This window comes from Lissotriton helveticus, chromosome 7 (assembly GCF_964261635.1).
Source record: "Lissotriton helveticus chromosome 7, aLisHel1.1, whole genome shotgun sequence".
In the NCBI taxonomy this organism is placed as follows: domain Eukaryota; kingdom Metazoa; phylum Chordata; class Amphibia; order Caudata; family Salamandridae; genus Lissotriton; species Lissotriton helveticus.
The window spans coordinates 842160801-842182382 of NC_136068.1; the positions used below are offsets into that span (position 1 = coordinate 842160801).

The 21582-nt window shown below is 55.7% G+C and overlaps 1 protein-coding gene across 1 annotated transcript in view; it reads left to right on the forward strand.

The window, feature by feature from the left end:
• Positions 1-21582, forward strand: part of CTNNA1 (catenin alpha 1) — a 420641-nt gene that overhangs the window by 325564 nt on the left and 73495 nt on the right. The window contains exon 15 of the mRNA XM_078653347.1: positions 5888-6069. Coding sequence (XP_078509473.1) covers positions 5888-6069 — 182 coding nt within the window. The remainder of the gene's footprint in view (positions 1-5887; positions 6070-21582) is intronic.

Genomic DNA, 21582 nt, shown 5'->3' on the forward strand with positions numbered 1-21582 from the left:
ACCATCGTGGAGGTGAGGCACATTGTAGAAGCAGCTTGCTAATTTTACAAGATTGTCAAAAAAGATATAGAACAGGGAAAGTCATAATCAATCAATCAATCATAGCATTTGTATAGCGCACTACTCACCCGGAGGGTCTCAAGGCGCTTGGGGGAAGGGGGGTCTGCTACTGCTCGAACAGCCAGGTCTTGAGTTGTCTCCTGAAGGCGAGATGGTCCTGGGTCAGCCGAAGGTGGGTGGGGAGGGAGTTCCATGTCTTGGCCGCCAGGTAGGAGAAGGTTCTTCCTCCGGCGGTGGCTCTTCGGATGCGTGGTACGGCGGCGAGGGCGAGGCTTGTCTAACGTAGCTGGCGGCTGGGCGTGTAGAAGGTCAGGCGGTCGTTGAGGTACTTGGGGCCCAGGTCGTGGAGGGACTTGTGGGTGAGGAGTCTAAACGTGATTCTCTTGCTGACGGGGAGCCAGTGCAGGTCTCTCGGGTGGCCAGAGATGTGGCTGCGTCGGGGGATGTCCAGGATGAGTCGGGTGGAGGCGTTCTGGATGCGTTGGAGTCTTTTCTGTAGCTTGGCTGTGGTTCCGGCGTAGAGGGTGTTTCCGTAGTCCAGTCGGCTTGTGACGAGTGCCTGGGTGACCGTCTTCCTGGTTTCGGTCTGGATCCATCGGAAGATCTTGCGGAGCATGCGTAAGGTGTTGAAGCATGATGAGGAGACGGCGTTGACTTGTCTGGTCATCGAGAGGGAGGAGTCCAGAATGAAGCCCAGGTTGCGTGTGTGGTCTGTTGGCTTGGGTGCGCTGCCTAGGGCCGGGGGCCACCAGGAGTCGTCCCAGGCGGAGGGCGATGGTCCCAGGATGAGGACTTCCCTCTTGTCTGAGTTCAGTTTCAGGCGGCTGTTCTTCATCCACTCGGCGACGTCTTTCATCCCTTCGTGTAGGCTAGTTCTTACGGTGGCGGGGTCTCTGGTGAGGGAGAGAATCAGTTGGGTGTCTGCGTAGGAGATGATGTTGAGGTTGTGTTGGCGTGCGATGGCTGCAAGGGGGTCTCGTGTAGACGTTGAAGAGGGTGGGGCTGAGTGATGATCCTTGCGGTACGCCGCAGATGACTTCGGTGGCCTCGGATCGAAACGGGGGGAGGCGGACTCTGTGTTCTTCCGGCGAGGAACGAGATGATCCATTCCAGTGCCTTCTCTTGGACACCTGTGTTGCTAAGGCGTTGGAATAGGGTGCGGTGGCAGACCGTGTCGAACGCTGCGGAGAGGTCCAGGAGGATGAGGGCCGCTGTTTCCCCGTTGTCGAGCAGGGTTCGGATGTCGTCGGTGGCTGCGATGAGGGCGGTCTCGGTGCTGTGGTTGGCTCGGAAACCGGACTGCAAGGGGTCAAGGGATCCGTTCGTCTCGAGGAAGGCGGCAAGCTGTCTGTTGACGGTCTTCTCGATGACTTTGGCGGGAAAAGGGAGGAGCGAGATGGGGCGAAAGTTCTTGAGGTCGGTGGGGTCCGCTGTTGGTTTCTTCAGTAGGGCGCTGAGCTCGGCGTGCTTCCAGCTCTCCAGGAAGGTGGCGGTGTTGAAGGAGATGTTGATGATGTCCCGGAGTTGGGGTGCAATGAGGGAGTCGGCCTTGTTGAAGACGTGGTGGGGGCAGGGGTCGGTTGGAGATCCGGAGTGGATGGTGTTCATCGTGCTGTGTCTTTGGTGGTCACCGTGGTACATGTGCGGAGGGTGGCGGTGGGGGGCGTTGGTTCGACGGTAGGGTGCGTGGATGGTGCGCCGAAGCTGTTGTGGATGTCGGCGATCTTGCGGTGGAAGAACGAGGCGAGAGAGTCGCAGAGGTCTTGTGAAGGAGTGATGTCGTTGTTGCCGGTGCTGGGGTTGGAGAACTCCTTGACGATGCTGAAGAGTTCCTTGCTGTCGTGGGCGTTGTTGTCCAGTCGTTCCTTCAGTGTTTTCTTCTTGGTGGTGCGGATGAGCTGGTGGTGCTTGCGGGTGGCTTGTTTGTGGGTGGTCATGTTGTCTGTGGTCTGGTCGAGGAGCCAGGCTTTCTCGAGGGTGAGGCAGTTCTTCTTGGAGTCCTTGAGTTCGTCTGTGAACCAGGTGGCTTTCTTGCTTCTGGGTCTACTGGGAGGGTTCTTCAGTGGCGCGAGGTCGTCTGCGCAGGCGGTCAGCCACTGTGTGAAGTTGCGGGCTGCTTCATTGGGGTCCGTTGTGCTGGCGGGCAGGTTCTGGCTGAGGGAGGTGGTGAGCTGCTCGGCGGTGATCTTGCTCCAGCTCCTGTGAGGAGCCTGTTGCGGGTGGCGGTGGGTCGTTGTTCTTCTGAAGCTGAAGTGGACGCACCAGTGGTCGGTCCAGTGAAGTCCGGTGGATTGGCTGAAGGTGATGTGCTTGCTGGATGAGAAGCCTGGGTCAAGCGTGTGGCCTGCATAGTGAGTGGGGGTGTTGACCAGTTGCTTGAGTCCGAGGTTTGCGAGGTTGTCCAGCAGGGCGGCGGTGTTGCGGTCCTTGTTGTTCTCCAGGTGGAAGTTGAGGTCCCCCAGGAGGATGTAGTCCGCGGTGGTCGTGCGGGCTGATGAAGTCCGTGATGTCTTCGCTGAATTGTGTGCGTGGGGCTAGGGGTCTGTAGACGAGGTTGCCTCTGAGGGTTGTCTTAGGGTCGGTGTGTATCTGGAAGTGGAGGTGCTCGGCGGCGGGGAAGGTGTCGTTGGAGTCGGTCGTGATGCGGATGGTGTTTTTGTGTACGATGGGGATGCCTCCTCCAGTCTGGTTGACGCGGTCCCTCCGGGTGATCTTGTATCCGTCCGGGATGGCGATGGCGGGCGCTGAGTAGGTGTTCATCCAGGTTTCCGTGAGGAAGGCGACGTCTGGTGATGTGGTGTCGAGCAGGTTCCAGAGTTCGACGGTGTGTCTGTGGACGGAGCGGGTGTTGAGCAGAATGCATTTCAGGTGGTTGCTGCGGGTGCTCGGCTTGGCGGGTGCAGTGCAGGTACGGAGGCAGGTGAATTTGTAGGCTTGGCAGGTGAAGGGTCCGTGGGTGCGTTTCGGGGTGGTTCGGTAGCAGGCGGGGCTTCGGCCGGCGTTGAGTGCGTTGAGGGTGGCGGCGTCGTAGGTCCGTCGTGTGGGCAGGCGTCTACGGCGACCAGGGATTCTGGCGCTGGGTGCGGGCACGGACGGGCGTAGACGGGCTTGCCTTTGGCGCACAATCGGCGCGTCCGTGCGGTCGCCATTTAAGGCTAAGTGGGAGGGAGGAGCAGCTGGGAGGCGGGAGCGGGGAGGACACGGAGAACAGGGGGCGTGGCCGTGAGAACGGCGGCGGGGAGCGGGGCTAGACAGGCAGAACGGTAGATGCACCACACAATTACAACAAAATTACAACAGAATTACAACAGAGACCAAGATACAGCAGGGGTACAATACAGGGAGCCAGTGGCAACAATACCAGCTAGGGGAGCAGGAAAACGGCAGATCGAGACTGCGAGCAGCAGCGAGGGGCACACACACAGCTGGGGGGCCGTGCGGCGCGGGGGTGTCCTTAGAACAGGTCACAAAAGGCTCATGTTACAAGAAATCATTAGCTGGAGCCTACGTTTGTGAAGAGGTCCGTTTACATGGCCATTTTAGTGTTTTAAGATATTTAGCAGTAATTCCCTCGTGGTTACTTTGCCCCCTTGGGAGGGGCGGTGGGCTGCTGGCTCCATTTCAGTCTCACTGGGCACTGTTTACACCCCCTCCTCCTGCACCGCGGGCGGTTGGGTGTTGAATAAGGTTCACTTGCGGCCTTCAAGCTGACCAATTCATTTGTTAATTGCGCATATTTTCACAAGTACATGAGAAGCTTCCTCAGTACAGCCACAGACTATCTTTCACACATAGTGCGCGCGGCGCCCCTGGCTACTCCGAACGACACACTAAGGTGCCGCGGCGCACAGTTTGGAAACCATTGCCCTATCTCAATGACTGTTTGTTGAAGGCTTGCTCGGCCCAGGCAGTCGTTGCTTTCCTCCAGACTACGGCCAACCTCCCTGCATATTCGCAGGGGTTCTCCAACGTTCCGAAGTCACGCCTGGACTCGACACGGTTTCAGGTCTATCCTCCCGAACAGCGAGTCCCGGATATTCGGGCTATGATTCCGATCTTTCAGCCTCTATCCTGGGTTTTGCTCAGGATGACTGAGGCTGCTGGACCTCATGGCCTCCTTCATCCTGCTGATCGATCATGCCAGGTGGCATATGCGGGCTCTGCAGTGGGACCTGAAGTTCCAATGGGCGCAGCATCGGGAGAATCGGTCAGATTGCGTCCAGATCTCGGAGGGCACTGCTAGTCAACAGCAGTGGTGGCTCACGGACCAGGATTGGGTCAACTGCAGATCCCTCTCCCTTCCCCAGCCAGAGTATGCAGTGGTGACGGACGCATCCCTTCTGGGATGGGGCGGCTGTATGGGAGAGGTGGAGATCAGAAGCCTCTGGTCTCTGGCAGAGTCCAGGCTCCACGTCAACCTTCTGGAGCTTCGGGCAATTCGTCTTGCACTAAAAGCATTCCTCCCCTCTGTCCGGGGAAGAGTAGTGCAGGTGTTCAAGAACAACACCACCGCCATGTGGTACTGCAACACACAGGGCGGGGTGGGGTCGTGGACCCTATGTCAGGAGGCCCTTTGCCTCTGAACATGGCTGGAACATCAGCGCATTTCCCTGGTGGTTCAACACCTGGCAGGTTCCCTGAACGCCAGGTCGGACGAACTCAGCCACAGGTGCATGATGGATCACGAATGGCGTCTTCACTCAGAGGTGGTGCAAGGTCTCTTTCAACAGTGGGGAGAGCCTTGGTTAAATCTATTCGCCACCGAAGAGAATGCGCAATGTCAGCAATTCTGCGCATTGGAATTTCCAAGACGGTACTTGCTCGGCGACGCTTTTTGTTGCGAGTGGAGTTGCGGTCTGTTGTTCTCCTTTCCACCTATACCACTTCTGCCCAGAGTGCTGAAGATCAGGCACGACCGGGCCCAAGTCATTCTTGTGGCTCTGGGCTGGGCACGAAGAGTCTGGTATCCCGAGCTGCTCAACATGGCCATTGATCCTCCGACCCGCCTGCCTCTTCGGGAGGATCTTCTGTTGCAGCAACAGAGGACAGTCCTCAACCTGAACCAGTCCAGCCTCCTTCTCCTTGCGTGGAGATTCAGCGGCGGCAGTTCACGTCATTAGACCTGCTTCCCGAAGTCTGCGATGTAAACTTGGCAGCCAGGTGTCCCTCCACTAAGACCATATACACCTGTCAGTGGAACAAATTTGTGGCATGGTGCACAGCAAAGGCTGTGGATCCCCTTTCTGTCCCTCTTTCTGAGGTCCTCTTGTGCCTCCATTCCTAGGCCCAGCACGGCTGTGCTCTGGGCACCATCAAGGGCTATCTCTCGGCCATCTCTGCCTTCCTTTGGCTTCCAGATCAGTCTTCCCTGTTCAAGTCCCCGGTTGTAAATCGCTTCTTGAAAGGCATAACTCATCTATTTCCTCCTATTACCTTCATTAAGCCTCAGTGGGACTTGAACCTGGTGTGCTCCCGAAGATGGTGTCCACACATTGGGGTTTGTGACATACATCTGCTCATAAGGGCAGAATAATGCTGTAAGATCCTTTTTGTGAAGAATTTAGTACAAAAATCTTAAATGCTAACCTTTGCTCTTTTACCTTCTACTAAAAATACAGTGGACCCTGGTGAAATGACTTGGTGGCATTGTTGTGCATTTACTGTTATAGCTTGTTCAGCCATGTATTATGTAAATATTAGTCTAATTCAATAATTGTTTGCATATTCCTTTTGTACATTGTTAAAAGTAGAGTTTCTCACACAGCGCTAATAAAGTCTGTATAATTAAAATGCTATTTGGTTCCCCTCCACCCCAATCCTGTTTTAGGCTATAATGGCTCAGCTTCCACAGGAGCAAAAAGCTAAAATTGCAGAGCAAGTTGCCAGCTTCCAGGAAGAAAAGAGTAAGCTGGATGCCGAGGTGTCCAAATGGGATGACAGTGGCAATGATATCATCGTTCTTGCAAAACAAATGTGCATGATCATGATGGAAATGACTGACTTCACCAGGTGAGTTGAAGTGGGTTTGCACTAATTTATGTGATGTGTGAATCAACCATTGATCTCTGTAGTAGCCTGAAGAAGGTGGTCAATGTAGCTCAGTGATTTCCACCTCAAGAGTGTTTGATTTTGTTTAAGCTTTTTGTGATTGTGGTAATTTACATTCCCGTTGATTTAAGATAAAAGGTCCCCATATTACGTTTCTTGACCTGGCTGTCTTTGGTACCATGGCTTCTCAATTTGTTCTCCTATGAAATCACAGATTCCCCTTTCTTTTGTCTGCCCTACATCCCACCCACCTCCCTTCACTTATGGTCTTTTATGCTACGTCGAGGGATGTAGAATGTTCTAAAATTTCAACCTTATGCTTTAGAAATCGACCTGTTCAGTAAAAAAAAAACCACACTTGTTTCCATTATTGCCATGCACTGAGATGACGACTAATAGCGGTGTTGTCGGTATATCAGACTGCTGTCAACAACTTCTCTTATTATACCAGGGTTTGGACTCTAGAAAAGCTGTTATTTTATACTAAGCAATATACCTACAGGAAGCTCTAGTTCCAGGATTGAATGCACTGCAAGTGGGTGCACACCCACAAACTAACATGTTAAAAGGTATTCATCAAACCCTCTCCAATCTCTTCATACACTGGAAATGGTTTCAAAGTTATTCCGCAAAGAGGCAAAAGTAAAACTTTTCCCAGGGTGAGAAACCGGGTGTATGGAAAATTAATTTGCTGTTGCTCAGCAGATTTTCACATGGGTATAGATTTGTGTGTATATTTGCTCATGCAATAATGGAATTCACAGATGTTTGGAAGGAGTAAGGCTACTAGGCCTCCTTCTGGATGTTCTTGTAAATTTCTGGAAGTAGTAAATCTTCTCCAATGCAAAGGCACGTACCTGTGGGTGCACTATTGTAACTTAAAAAATCTGACACCGGGGGCGTGGCCAAAATGGCGGCGGTGTAGGATGTGTATCTCAGTCCCTCCGGTGCTGCCTGGCATCTAGCTTTGTACATCGCCCTAACTGGTGCCCATCCACGCCGCGAAAGGGTTGATCGGAGGTCCTCTCGCTGCCCTGGTCCCGGTGGTGCCATTATTTCGGCGCTAGCTGAAGGAGACCCGCCCTATTGAGGCTGCATGGCCCGGCGCCTCCTGAGATTGGCCGGCCGCGTAGTGAGTGGAGCTGAGGCCTGTGTGCCGCGGGGTGGCGCATCCCGGGCTCTGAGCGGCCGCCCTTGGTGCTGAGACCGACTGGAGACCTGCGTTGGCGACGGCTGGGCCTGGGGAGGTTCGGGCCCCCACACTGAGCTGGGGCCTGTCCCCGGAGAGGTCGGCGCTGCCTGTGAGCTCCCGCTGTGCTTGTGGCGGTCGAGCGGAGGTGGCTGGCTACTGATGTGAGGGGCGGCTGGCTGATGGCTGGTGAGTTAGTCCACGGTTCGGCAGTCGAGGTGAGGCCCTGCGCTAGATCTAGCAGCAGTGGGCAGCGAGAGTGGTGACAAGCGAGGCACCCCCCCTTCCTCCCCCCCCCTGCAGTGACTTCCGACTGGCGGGACTTTGCTGCATCGGGGAACAGCGGCGCTCTGTCCCGGCCCGTTGATCGGCGGGCGACGCATCGTTTCGTCAGTGGGCCGCTGCCCCCTCCTCCCCCTACTTGAGCTGCGGCCTGGGACCGGGACCGTGATCCTGTGGACGGCGCGAGGCCCCCTGCGGGTGCCTACAGAAGCTAGGCTAGGCTGGGCCCCATAATTACAGACCACAGATCCGGGGCCCAGTGGCACGCTGCTTCGGCCCGCGGTTCGGCGGGCAGAGAAAGAGAAAGCGAGGGGGCGCCAGAGCACCAGAGCTTTGGTGGGGCCCTCCTCCCCTACTGTTGGGAAAGCCCGGGGTGTGCCGCTGCGGGGCTGGTGAGAGGCCCATCATCTGCCCGCATTTCGGCTGGCATAGACTCCACGACTTTGTGCCCCCCCCTTAGCTGACTTTCCGCTGCATGTGGTGGCTGGGAGTGCAGGGCTGGTGAAATATTCACTTTGGTCACAAGCTGCGAGGGAGAATCCAGACAGGCCCCCCAGAGTAGCCCTGAAGGGGGCGAGCGAGCAGAGAAGGGGTGCGGTGTGTGAGCTGGCGACTGTCTCCTTGGGCTGCAGCTCCGGTGAAGTTCGAGGGGCCTAGATCCAAGCTGCCTCCCTGACTGAAGTATCCCACGGTTGGCCTGCGCCCGGTGTGGGATCCGTGGATCGCCTGGCTGGGCTATTGACACAAGTACCTGGGTACAGGGGAAGTATACGAGCTGCAGCCCCCGGAGGCCCCGCACTGCGGCGGACTTTGCGGTTGGCGGACCTGGGGCCTGCTCTCACATAGTGCTGACTGAGTAAGGAGCTTGTTGGCTGGCGGGGGGCACGCCATCTGCCTACATATAGGCAGGCAGCGTCTTCTAGGAGCGGCTCAGGGTCGGGACTGGGGCCCAAAGCAACGTCACTATGTCCACTAACAGAGGCAAGAAGGACAAGCCCCTGAAGGCCCGCTGCTGAAGTTAGGGAGCCGGGCTGTCTCGCAACTGGATACCCAGTCCACACAACTGGAGGACGTGGAGGCGCCGGCTAACAAGGCCCTCATGCTGGAGCTTTTTTCCGCCATAAAGGAAGACATCCTGGAAATCCGTTCCCAACTTTCCTCTGATCTCCGTGAAATGCGGCGGGACGTCGACGCCATTGGTGAGAGGGTGGCGACCCAAGAGGATCACGATTTGGGCACCTCCAAAGAGCTCCATCAGCTCCAGCAAGATGTTATTCGGCTGACGGAACAGAACCTGGACCTACAGGCGCATACCGAAGATCTGGAAAATCGCTCACGGAGGAATAACATCAGGAAGGGAGAGGGGGATAGCTTGCGGGAGTATGTGACTGCGTTGTTCCGACAGATCCTAGATGAGGGGGACAACCTCGACCTTCAGCTGGACAGGGTACATAGACTTGGCTTGCCGAGGAGTGCTAAGGCCCCCCCCCCCCACCGAACATCTTAGTCTGTGTCCACGACTTCCAGATCAAGGAGCAGATTCTACGCAAAGCACAAGCCCTCCCCTTGGTACAGTTTCGCGGACATCAACCTGCCCTTTTTCAGGATCCAGCAGCCTCTACCCTCATCAAGCGTCGCAGTTTCAAACCAATCACCACATACTTGCGGGAGCAAGGCATCCCCTACTCATGGGGGCACCCGTTCCGCATCATTTTTAAGTTTAAGGGAAAACTCTTGCAGCTTCGCTCCCTGGATGCAGCATTTGAGGCGCTGGGCTTGGAGAGGTCGGACACTACCACTGGTCCGGCCAGGTCTCCCGCTCGGCGACGCAGGCGCTCCACTGAATGGCAGACCGTGGGGAGATCGCCCCCGCTGGGGAAACCAGACCCTTCTGCCAGTCTCATGGAAAGAGGCGGCCGTCTCCTCGGTGGCACTGGTGACTGACAGTGAGGGTGCTTCTTGAATGCTGTTTGCTTGGCCTGGGATGAGTTGCTTGGTGGCGTCGGGAGGGGGCCCTGGGAGTTAAGACTGTGATATCCACTCTTTTGTCCCTAGTGAAAGGTGGTGCCCTGTATCAGGGTTGGGTACGGTTCTAACTGGCGTCACGTGCCCTTTCTAGAATGATCCCTTTGATGAACATTGGTCATTTCCCAGTTTGCTTTACACCCTTTTTAGGGTTTTGTTATGTTGTGGGGTGCTTGGGGAGGGGTTTTGGGGAAGGGGTTGTTTTTGGGGCTCCGCATCAGTTCTCTGGGGTGTTAGGTGTAGGTTGGGGTGGCTGGGTGCCTCAGATATGTCAACCAGTGGCCCTGTCTCAGATGCTCCGGCTAGTGCTTTTGTCCATCTCTGGCGAATATAGGTAGGGATCTGAAAATTGTTAGCTTGAATGTTCGGGGCCTCAATAACCCTGTTAAGCGCGCAGCCATACTATCGCTATTGGAGAATGCGGACGGGGATGTGTGTCTGTTGCAGGAGACCCACCTCCTCTCCAAATACTAAGAGGATGAAGGACAGGCGCTTCCCTGTGCAGTTGTGGTCCTCGTGTCCGGCAAAGAAACATGGGGTGGCTATCCTGTTTAGCGCTAGGGCCCACTGCAAGATTCTATCCCAAGTGGTTGATATTAGGGGGTGCTTCCTGGCGGTCCGGGTTCACTGGGGGAACACACTTCACAGTGGGCTCACTGTATGCACCAAACGAATGCCAAGAGCCCTTTTTGAAGGCGGCTCTCGCCGAGGTGCTAGCTTCCCCAGATGTGTATGTGCTGGATTGAAGGGACCTGAATGTAGTGATGGATTCAGAGCTGGATAGATCTGCTGCGCGCTCACACCAAATGGGAGCCCTCTTGCAGGGATGGAAGCAGTGGTTGCAAGACGAAGGGCTGCATTACATTTGGCGCACTCCGCATTCCCTAGAGCGCGATTTCACTTATTATTCCTCAGCTCACAAAACGTATGCACGCTTAGATCACTTCCTGGCTTCGACTTCCTTCATGCCCCATTTGTCTGAAGCAGCTATTTCCCCGCGCTCTTTGTCAGACCATGCCCTTATTTCTGTTCACCTTTCCTGTAGTGGGCAGCAGCCACCGTCATCTGGTTGGGGACTTTGACACTCTCTCCTCAACTCGGAGTCTGCAGTCACTCGCATTAGGGCTACTATCACCCAGTACTTCGTTGACAACTATCAGGGTGGTATGTCGCTGGGGTCCGTTTGGGAGGCCCTCAAGCTGGTGGCCAACCTCACTTTCCCTCCTCCCCCCCCCCCCCCACTACTTTCTCGCTTCTCTCTCCTCCCCTAATGCATTGCTGACTGTTTGATATAATGTTTACTTGTTTGATCTTTTCCTATATATTGTTGAACCACATTGTTGCACTTCCTTTCGTCTCTCCTGCAGTCTCCTACCGCATCCGCCCTCTCTAAGTCTCTCCTTCCCTCCTCTCTCAATGTATTGAGACTGAACTATTTTGTCTGACGCCCGATGGAGCTACTTAGTTTAGCTGTAGGGGAGATGGGCTGTGGATTCCCTCCTTGGTCGTCACCTACCCAGTCGGTCTTTAGACAGACTTCTTTTCGGCCCTCCTCATTGTCTCGTCCCTAGCTCCTATCCCCTCTCCCCCAAATCCTCGCCCCTTGCCTGCTACTCTGCCTACCCCCTGTCCTTTGTGCCCTTTGACTAAGCACTCCTTCTGTTGGGGAAAGATCCAATATTTATACTCTGGAGTCTCCGCTAACCCGCTGATTGAGTCCACTGCGCCAAGGGAGCCACTCACTCTTGAGGTATGGTATGGCACCCCTTGCCAAAGCACTGCCTCTCCCCTTTCTGGGGAAGGATCCAGTATGTAGGCCTTGGAGGCTCAGAGACCTCTCCGAGAGAGTCCACTGCGCAAAGGGAGCCTCTTGCAACAGAGATAGGGAAGTGATACCACTTCCCCTGGGATCACAGCTTACTGGACTTTGGACGTTTGCCTTGACTCGTCTACCGGTTTGTGTACCCGTCACCCTTCCCCTCCTCTTCCCATGCTGTCTCTCACCCTACCCTCCTCTTTCCCGCCTTCATTATCTGTCTACTTCCCCTGCTCCATCCCCCCTCCCCATAATCTCTCACCTTGCCTGCTTTTCCCCTCACGTATTTGTGCTAATTGTTTATCTCGACCTTACCAGTAACTGTGGCCATGCTCTAAGAACTATGTAACCTTTATGATGTAACCTGTAACTATGATCTGATGCACATGTAAAGCGCTCTGATACCTCCGGGTCTAGCCAGCGCTATATAAAACTCTTGAAAATAAAAAATAAATAAAATAAAATAAAATAAACCTACGCTCGAATACGTAGGGAGAAGCGCGCAGAGCTGGAGAAGGAAGTGGGTGGCCTAGAGGTGATACATAAAAGGACTGGGGCTCCGCGCATCTGGAGGGAGTTGGAAACGAAAAGGCACATGCTAAAACACCTCGATTTGGACCGGGCGGAATACGCCCTTTAATGCTTGAGCCACAAGTTTTATCTCAGCGGGGACAAAGGGGGACGGATGTTGGCGCACAGGTTGAGGGCTCAAGCGCAGAGGTCCGCCGTCCAGTCCATTAGGGATTCTCAAGCAGTGGAATAAACAACTGATCCCCTAATTGCAGATTCCTTCCAGCGGTTTTACCAAACCTTGTATTGCGGAGAACCCTCGGACTCTGTGCGAGTGGCGGCGTATTTGGCTTCCTGTGGTGTAATGCCCCTCTTTCATGCCTCGACGGAGGCTCTTGACGCTGAAATACGTATCGAGGAAGTCATGTCGGCGATTGCGAGGCTCAAACTGGCTAAATCCCCGGGGCCGGACGGCTTCTCGGCCATCTTCTATAAGACGTTTTGTGTGGAATTGGCGCCCTTTTTAACCCTTTTTAATTCCTTACTGGAGACTGGGGAGGTGACTCCCTCCATGTCGGAGGCCGCTATCACGGTCATCCCCAAGCCCGGGAAGGACCCCATGGATTGTGGATAGTACCACCCAATCTCACTCAACATTGACGCCAAGCTTTTCACCAGCGTTCTAGTCGCACGCCTCAGCCCGTTTATGGACGGCATCATAGATCCGGACCAGGTGGGTTTCATTCCGACACGGCAAGGGGGGGGGACAACACTAAGACTTCTGCACTTCATGGACGTGGTTCACGGCTCTCGTACACAGGCCCTCTTATCCATAGAAGCAGAGAAGGCCTTCGACCGTGTAGATTGGATGTATTTGTTTGCTGTTTTGAAAGTTTTCGGTCTGGGGGCTAACTTCCTGCGATGGGTTCGCTGCCTGAGGTCATAGTTTGGCTACCTGAATCTGCCCCCTGAATGTATGGACATCATCAAGGAGGCTAGGCGGCCTACAACCAGGGTGTGCTATGCGGCAAAATGGAAGCGTTTTGTAATTTATTGTTCCAATAATAACATAAATCCGCTAGATGCATCAACGCAAAACATCATAGGTTATTTATTGCACCTATACAGATGCAATCTGGCCTATAGTTCCATCAGGATACATTAAGCTGCAATGGCAGCTTATCTGCAGAACAGACAGCACCTTTCCCTTTTCAAAGTGCCTGCCATTAAAGCTTTTATGGAAGGACTCAAAAGGGTAATTCCTCCGAGACACCCGCCTTCGCTTGTCTGGAATCTAAACATAGTTCTCACCAGACTAATGGGTCCACCCTTTGAACCTCTGCACTCTTGTGAAATACAATTTCTAACATGGAAAGTGGCTTTTCTAGTAGCGATCACATCGCTAAGACGGGTTAGTGAGCTGCAAGCCCTCACTATTCAAGAGCCTTTCATTGAGATTCATGCTAATAGGGTAGTGCTGCGTACCAACCCTAAATTTATGCCTAAGGTGGTGTCACAGTTACACATTAACCAAACAATTGAACTGCCAGTATTCTTCCCAAATCCTGATTCAGTGGCAGACAGAGCCCTGCACACACTGGATGTTAAAAGAGCTCTCCTGTGTTACATAGACAGGACTAAAGATTTCAGGAAAACTAAGCAACTGTTTGTTGCCTTCTCTCCACAGCACAAAGGCAACCCAATTTCATAATCGGGTATAGCCAGATGGATTGTTAAGTGCATACAGATCTTTTTTTTTGTAAAAACAATTTTTATTGGCAGTCAAGCTCATAAAGTACATTACAAGGAAAAGCAATCATGGCATTAGTTGACAGGTCAGGATAACTTTACAGTTCCAACAAGACGCCTTTTATATAGAACAATCCCCCAACCGAGCTGTCCCACCCTTAATCCCACCCCCCAGTCAGTGTGCTATACTCCTCTCCCACAATCATTTAAGTGTTAGCCTATTCACTTCCTTGAGGAGCTGTAGTAAAAGGTAAGTAACGCTGAGCAACAGGGAACCCGGACTCTCAGATCTGTTATCATTGTTTGTAGGTAGTGTGTGTGCCTCGTGGAGTGTGAGGTATCCCTTAACGCAGTGTCCCTATCCTGATGTTCCCCCCTCGTCCTCGCTCAAGTCATCCTCTGGCTGCTGAAGCGCCCCAACTAGGGCCTCCCACGCCCTAGCCACCTCTAATGCCCTGTCATTATCCAGGCTCCTGGCCTGTCGCAGCCGCAAGGCACTCTCCGCCCTCGCCCAGCGCTCCAGAGTGGTCCTCCAACGCAAGTAGCTGGGTCCGTGGCTAGATTTCCAGTGCATGGTGATCTCTCGTTTGGCTAATATCAAACCCAAGTCATAAAATGTACTGGTAACTCGAGTGCGGGGGGTGTGGGGGAACCACAATAATAGGCAGGCGCCCATTTCAGGATCAATCTGCCGGTCCGTGACAGCATTCAGGCAGGACATCACCGCCTCCCAGTAACCCGCCAGCGTACTGCAGGTCCAAAACATGTGAGCGAAGTCCGCGTCCGCTGTTTTACATCTAGGACAGAGCGAGGATGCGCCCTCGAAGTATTGCGAGATTTTAATTGGAGTTAGGTATGCACGGTGTAGGGTGAAAAACTGGACCAATTGGAACCTGGCGTTCCTAGTGCCCTTCCATGCCCGTCGCAATAGCTGCGGCCACGTCGACTCGGGAATTGGTCGCCCAATGTCCCCTTCCCACTTGGTTCGCAGCTCATCTAGGGGCCGCAGGGTAGCAGTTGACAACCTCCGGTAAAGGCATGTGACAGCCTTGTAAGTGCCAGCAGCCATGACCACGTATTGACAGCACTCCGAGGTCGGTGGTTCAGCGAGCCCACTCTTCCAATAACGGCGAATACCGGCCACCAACGAGGCGTGCAGCAGATAGCCTCCCCTCGGTAGATCATAAGAGTCCTGCAGCTCTTGAAACGTGAGCAGCGATCCATCCTTATAGAGATCGCCGAGCATCTGCAAGCCAAGCTCCTCCCAGATCGCCAGTGCTGACCAGTCGCCACCGTGTGGAAAGGCTGTGCACATCCCTAGCGGGATTTCAGGGGCATAAGGGCGAGCGGTACCGGAACGCCTGTGGCACCGAAGCCAGCAACTGCGAATCGTGCGTTCCTCCAGCGTGAGCTGGGCGAGGTCCAATTTCTGGCCCAAGATTATAAAGGAGATGACGTGCCTCGGGAACAGTCTACCCGCTACTCCCTCTGGGCCTCGGAATTCCAAAGCCACCGCCTGGGTGAGCCACTGCAGCTGTGCCGCCAAGTAGTACCACTCGAAATCCGGGGCCGCAAGTCCCCCGTCCGCCCTGGGGTGCATCATCGTGGCCAACGCCACTCGTCGTCTACCCGACCCCCAAATGAACCCAGATGTGAGGGAGCGGAGTCTGTTAAAAACGGACGCAGGGATCCAGATCGGCAGGGTGCGGAACAGATATAACAACCGGGGAAGTGCCACCATTTTCAACAATGCCACTCGTCCTGCGACTGAAAGCGGTAGCGTCCGCCAGAAGCCCATGCAGCCCTGCAAACTCCTGATAGCCCTGTTGATGTTACCGTCTAAGAGGGCCAACGGCGAGTGGTAGATGTGCGTGCCCAGGTAGGGGAGGCAATGGTATTCCCATTGCAATTCGCCCTCCGGTTGGGAGTCATCAGCCCCTGGCGTCAGCGGGAAGAGGCAAGACTTCCCCCAGTTGACTCTTAGTCCCGAAAGATGGCCAAAGTCCGACAGCAGTCGCTCGGCCCCCCGCAGGGACTCGCTCGTGTCCGCCAAAAACAGCAAACAGTCATCCGCATAGAGAGAGATGTAGTGGGTGTCTGCTCGTAGAGGAAGACCCGCATACGCTCGACCCATACGGGCGTGCGCAGCTAGTGGCTCAATAGCAAGCGCAAATAGCAGGGGGGACAGAACACCCCTGTCGGGTCCCCCGACCTACCGCATAAGGGGCTGAGATGGTGGCCCCTGTTTTGACACGGGCCGTGGCCGCGGCATAGAGCAAGGCGGTCCACTTCACGAAGCGCTCGCCCAGTCCGAAGGCCTCTAGGACACGGAGCAAGTATGGCCATTCGACACTATCAAATGCTTTTTCGATGTCAATCGAGAGGACAGCAGCACCCGGGCGAGTAGCGGCTTCGCCCCCCATGATCCGTATCAACCGGCGCACACAGGTGGCGGTGGTGCGCTGGGGGATAAAGCCCGCCTGGTCACTGTGTAGCAAGGTGTGCATGTGGGTCAGCAGCCGCGTCGCAAGGACCTTGCTCAGGATCTTGTAATCCGTTGTGAGCATCGAGAGTGGGCGGTACGCCGAACGGCAGCTCACGTCTCCCTCCCGCTTTAGCAATGGTATCACCAAAGCTTCGCGAGTAGACGCCGGTAAGTACCCGGCGTCCCAGGCCTCTCGGTAAACCGCCTGCAATCGCGGAACCAACACATCCGCATAGGCTGTATAAAATTCAATCGGCAGCCCATCCGTGCCAGGGGTCTTGCGGCGGGCCATGTGCCTAATGGCCACTCTGATCTCTCCCTCGGAGATGTCCCCACCCAGATGGTCCGCGTGCTCTGGGTCAAGCCGGGGCAGCTGCGCCGCCAGCAGGAACTCCTCCAGCTCCACCGGGGGATCCGGCATCCTGCTCCTGTAAAGGTGCGTATAATACATGAGGAACTGGTCGTTGATGTCCGATTGCGTGTAAACCATACGCCCCTCTGGAGTGGCTAGCTCCTCTATCGGGGAGCCCCGGGTTGGCCAACCAGGCCAACAGTGAACCCACTTTGTCACGCTCGGCGTGAGCCCGGACAAGAAACTCTTTATAGTCAAAGCAGCGCAGTTTTCCATTGTTGTCGCCACTTCCTCTCTTGCAGTCGAAACCGCTCCTTGAGCCTCAGGCGTCGAGTGGCTGCGTCGTTCCTCTTCGTGCAAGCGGCCCTCGCTGCGCTCTACATCCTGCAGGAGGGTCTTACGGACTCCCGCGGTAGCCGAGATACAGACGCCCCGAATCACCGCCTTAAAGGCGTCCCACTCCAGCGCCCTACTGGAAGCCGTGCCCACATTAGCGTCGAAATAACCTTCCACCCCAGTGTGCACCTCGGCCTTAAACGTCGGGTCTTCCAATGTCAGTGGGTTCAACCGCCACGTCGGGATAGCCTGGCGTTGCCTCATCCATTGGACCATTACTAAGCAAGGGTTATGGTCGGATATCGTCTTGGCCTAGTATTCGCTGTGGCGGACCAGGCTCTGAGCGTCCGGCGAACACAGAATGCTGTCAAGGCGAACATGCAAATCGTGCGGGGGGGAGTAAAAGGAGAAGTCCCTTTCTGTGGGGTGTTGAGTCCGCCATGCATCGACCAGGCCCCAGCTACTTTGCCACTCCCTCCTACACTTCGCCAGTCTGTGAGCTATCGCCTGCGCCAGTGGTGGGTGTGATCTATCTAATTCCACATTCAGTACAGAGTTAAAATCCCCCCCAAGCAGGACCGTGCCGGCCAGGACCGTTGCCAGTTTCCCAGACAATCTCGCAAAGAAGGCAGGCTGGTCCACATTCGGGGCGTAAACGCTGCAAAGTGTCACGTCTCTCCCATCTAGGCGGCCCTGTACAGCCACAAACCTCCCCTCAGGGTCAACCACAGTTACCAAAGGCTGGAAGGGAATCCCCGCCCGTACCCAAATCAAAGCCCCCTAGCAAAGGCCGAGAAGGTTGTGTAAAACATTTGTCCCGGCCATCTGCGCTGCAGAGCCCGCCCCTCAGTGCGATCAATGTGGGTTTCCTGCAAGAAGGCAACCTGAACCCCCCTGCGAACAAGATAGGCATGTACCTTATGACGTTTCAGCATGGAATTCAGACCCCTCACATTCCAGGTCACACACTTCAGTTCAGGGAGGGTCCCCATTCAGAACAACGAATACAGTTCCAATGAAAGTAAATATCGTATGCACACCGACTACACCCCAAAACCAGAACCTTGATACCTCCCAACAGTCCCTTACCCCACCTCTCCCCAGAATAGGTCCCAAACAGTAGAAACCCATCCAAATGATTAACTCCCAAAAAGAACAGTCCCTGGTAACTACCAGAGTCCCACAATAGGTGTGAGATAGGAGGGGGTGGCCCGTCGCCACTTTCAACAGACCGCAAGCAGCACACTCCTCCCAGCCAGCTCTCCCCAACATGCCCTATGCGCCCCGCATCTCCTCCCTAGTTATGGCAGGAACCACTGCAGAAGTTAGCCGCCCAACACCAACCCCAGGCCCATCCGGGTGACACTACCTCCATCCCAAACCCAATTCAGGAACACAGCAGCTTATACAATACCACACCAGGGAAGCATTAGCATCATTCGTCCAACAAATCATCCGCAGTCCCAGGTGTGACATGGGGCGGCTCGGGGCCACCAGTCCCTGATTCCTCCGATGCCACCTCGTCCGTGCCCCCTCGAGAGCCGGACTCCACAGCCGACGCCGAACCCATTGTTCGGGAGATAGTAGAGACCGCCCGGAGGACATCTCTGCGCTCCAGCTCCGTCTGTGAGATCGAAGTTGTCCGAGCGCTCGGCGGTCGCCTCTTAGGTCTCCTGCTCCGCTTAGGTCTCGGTGGTACCCTCCGTCTTTCCCCGGTCGGCTGATGCGCATCCGCGCCGGTCTTGTACAACTCCAGCCAGTCCCACACGTCAGCGGGAGAATCGTAGAAGGAAGATTGGCCGTCCATCATTATCCGCAAGCGGGCTGGGAACAGGAGGGAGTAGCGGATACCCTCCTCCCGAAGAGCCTTCTTGACCGCCAGAAAAGTCGACCGCTGCCTCTGAACTTCCAAGGAATAGTCCGGGTAAATGGAGACCTGGGCGTTGTCCACCTTATAGGGCCCCAGTGCTCGTGCCTTTTGTAGAATGAGGTCTCGATCCCTGTAGTGCAGCAAGCGCGCCACCACCGGGCGAGGAGGCCGACCCTCGGCCGGGGGCCGAGCCGGCACCCGGTGAGCACGTTCCAGAGTGTAGAACGGCGACAGACCCTCCGGAACCACCACGTCTCGTAGCCAGGCCTCCAGGTAGCCCAGCATGTCTGTCCCCTCGATCTTCTCCGGCAGGCACACCACGCGAATGTGATTGCGGCGGTTGCGTCCTTCGGCATCCTCCGCCCTCTGCTCCAAGAGTTGCACCCGTTGCTGAAGCTCCCCCATCAGAGTGTCCGCCGCTTTTGTCGCGGGCTCCAGTGCATCCAGCCGGTTCTCGGTCTGCTTGACCCGATCTGCCAACTTGCCGTGGTCCGCACGCAATAGGCCCAGACTCGTGGATACCTGCCCGATGTCATGGTGCAGGGCCTCCCTGGTATCGGCGATGGCCTTCAGGATTTGTTCCAGCTGGCCTTGCGGCAGACCAGTCGCCGAACCAGCGTCCGGAGTGGAGCCCTGGCCGTCCGTCACCTCCCCAGCAGCATCCGGAGGAGGCTTCAGGCGTTTCCCCATGGAGGCAACCGGGTTCTCGACTCCGCAATATCAGGAGTAGCGTCCGCCCCCAAGTCCAACTCCCAAGGCCGCGAGTCCTGGGGTCACTCCCCACGTCGTACCCCCGCCGGCTCCACCGGCCCCCGAAGCCAGCAACTCCCTGTCTGCGCCGGGTCACCACTCTCCGCTGCACAGAATACTGACCACGAGGAGTCCCCCGGGTGAGCCGTTCCCCTGAGTCCAGGAGCGACAGCAAATGCAGCCAGCACAATACGGCGTCATGGACAGCCTTCCAAGGCCCCAACCACGTGGGGGTCAGGGAGAAACACACCCGGCAAGGGCAGGTCCCGGGAAGCGGGCCCCGCCACGTCCGTAGGGCCCCAGCCGCCCACAGCTGCCGCAGTCGGCAGAGTCCCAATAGGTCTGCCAGCCTGCCCAAGGGCCTGTGTCGGTCCGTCCTTCCCTGGGCAGGCTGGCAGGATCGGGCCCTCCCTTGACCTCGCGCTCCGTGTCTGGCGCTCAGCAGGCCCCCAGCGCCGAAGGTTGCGCCCGGCCTCCTCACCTCTAGATGCCTCCGCTGTGGCCCCGCCGAAGCGCCGCCGCAAGGCAGCTCAGGCCCCGCCGCCGCGGTGAGCCCGCAAGTCCGGAGCTCCGACCCTCTGCAGCCGGTGGCCGGCCGGTCACCACCGCGGGCTGGCCTCCTGATCACTCGAGGCCGGGGATGCGGCCGATCTTCTAGGCCGCAAAATGGCCGGCGCCGCCCACCAGGTCACCGGCGCGGTGCGGGTCCTACACGGTCTCGGACCCGAACTCTCCACTACCGATCAGGCCCCCAGGTGTGCGGGAGGAGATGCGGGCGAATTCAGGGCTTCAGGGCCGCCAGGGTAGATAGTGCCAGGATTAATAGGGGAGGCCGCCTCGGAGCTCAGCGCTCACCCGTCTTTCTTCATCGGCTGCCAAGCCACGCCCTCCTGCATACAGATCTGCTATCAAAAGGCTAAAAGCACATTAACAGTTCCCCCAAGAGCGCATTCCACACGCAAATTAGGGGCATCCATGGCTTTCCTAGGTAACATTCCTCTAGAGGATATATGTAGAGCAGCCACATGGACCACCAAACACTACTGCGTGGACGTACACTCCAAACAGCAAGCAGCTGTAGGTCAGGCTGTTCTCAGAACTCTTTTTCAGACTGCTGCAGCTGGCAAGGGCAACCGCCGCTAAGGAGGATACTGCTATTTATTCTATGCACAGATATAAATTCAGCAGCCCACATGCCTCGAATGGAATATGCTACTTACCAGTATGCATCTGTTCTTGGCATGTAGGGCTGCTGACATTTATATCGCCCGCCCTCCTCCCCGGTGCCTGTCGCAGCTGTAGCACTCAGAATTATTCTCAGGCATGGTCATCACTTACTGTATCATACTCCATCTCTGCCACAATGGCGAAAAACAATCTGAGGATGGAGAGGATGCCCATGCGCACTGTAGTCCAGGGGAGGAGCCACCTACCTCGTGATACTTCGAAGACTCTTCCAGGACAACAATGTGCAATCATCCGGACCCAACACTAGGCAGCGATCTATGCACAGATATAAATGTCAGCAGCCCTACATGCCAAGAACAGATGCATACTGGTAAGTAGCATATTCCATCTGACTTGTACGCCATGATCATGGCGCGCCCTAAAGCTTTGCGTACTAAAGCGCAGGTTCGCTGGGAGACGGAGTTGGGACGCGCGCTGTCACATAAGGAGTTGGAAAGAGTGTTCTACCGCGCGCACCACACCGCTGCCAATGTTGCAGGTGCAAGGTCAGCCTATAAGGTGGTTACATATTGGTACTATACCCCAGCTCGTATTAAGTCCTGGGTCCCAAACCATTCAGGCCTGTGTTGGAGGGGATGTGGTGCCCCGGGCACCTTGACGCACCTACTATGGCATTGCCCGAAGCTAGAGCGATACTGGAAGGCGGTCCTTGACGATCTAGACGATGCGTTTCACATCACGTTCCCTCGGGCCCCTGAACATGTGCTGCTAGGGCTTCCACATTCAAAAGCATTTCCCTTGCGCTCACTGAGGGGTAAGCAGATTGCTTTGGTCTTGTTAGCGGCGCGCTTAGTCATCCTAGCGCAATGGAGGTCCACTGACTCTCCCGACCCGAGGGACTGGATCCGATGGCTGTGGCACC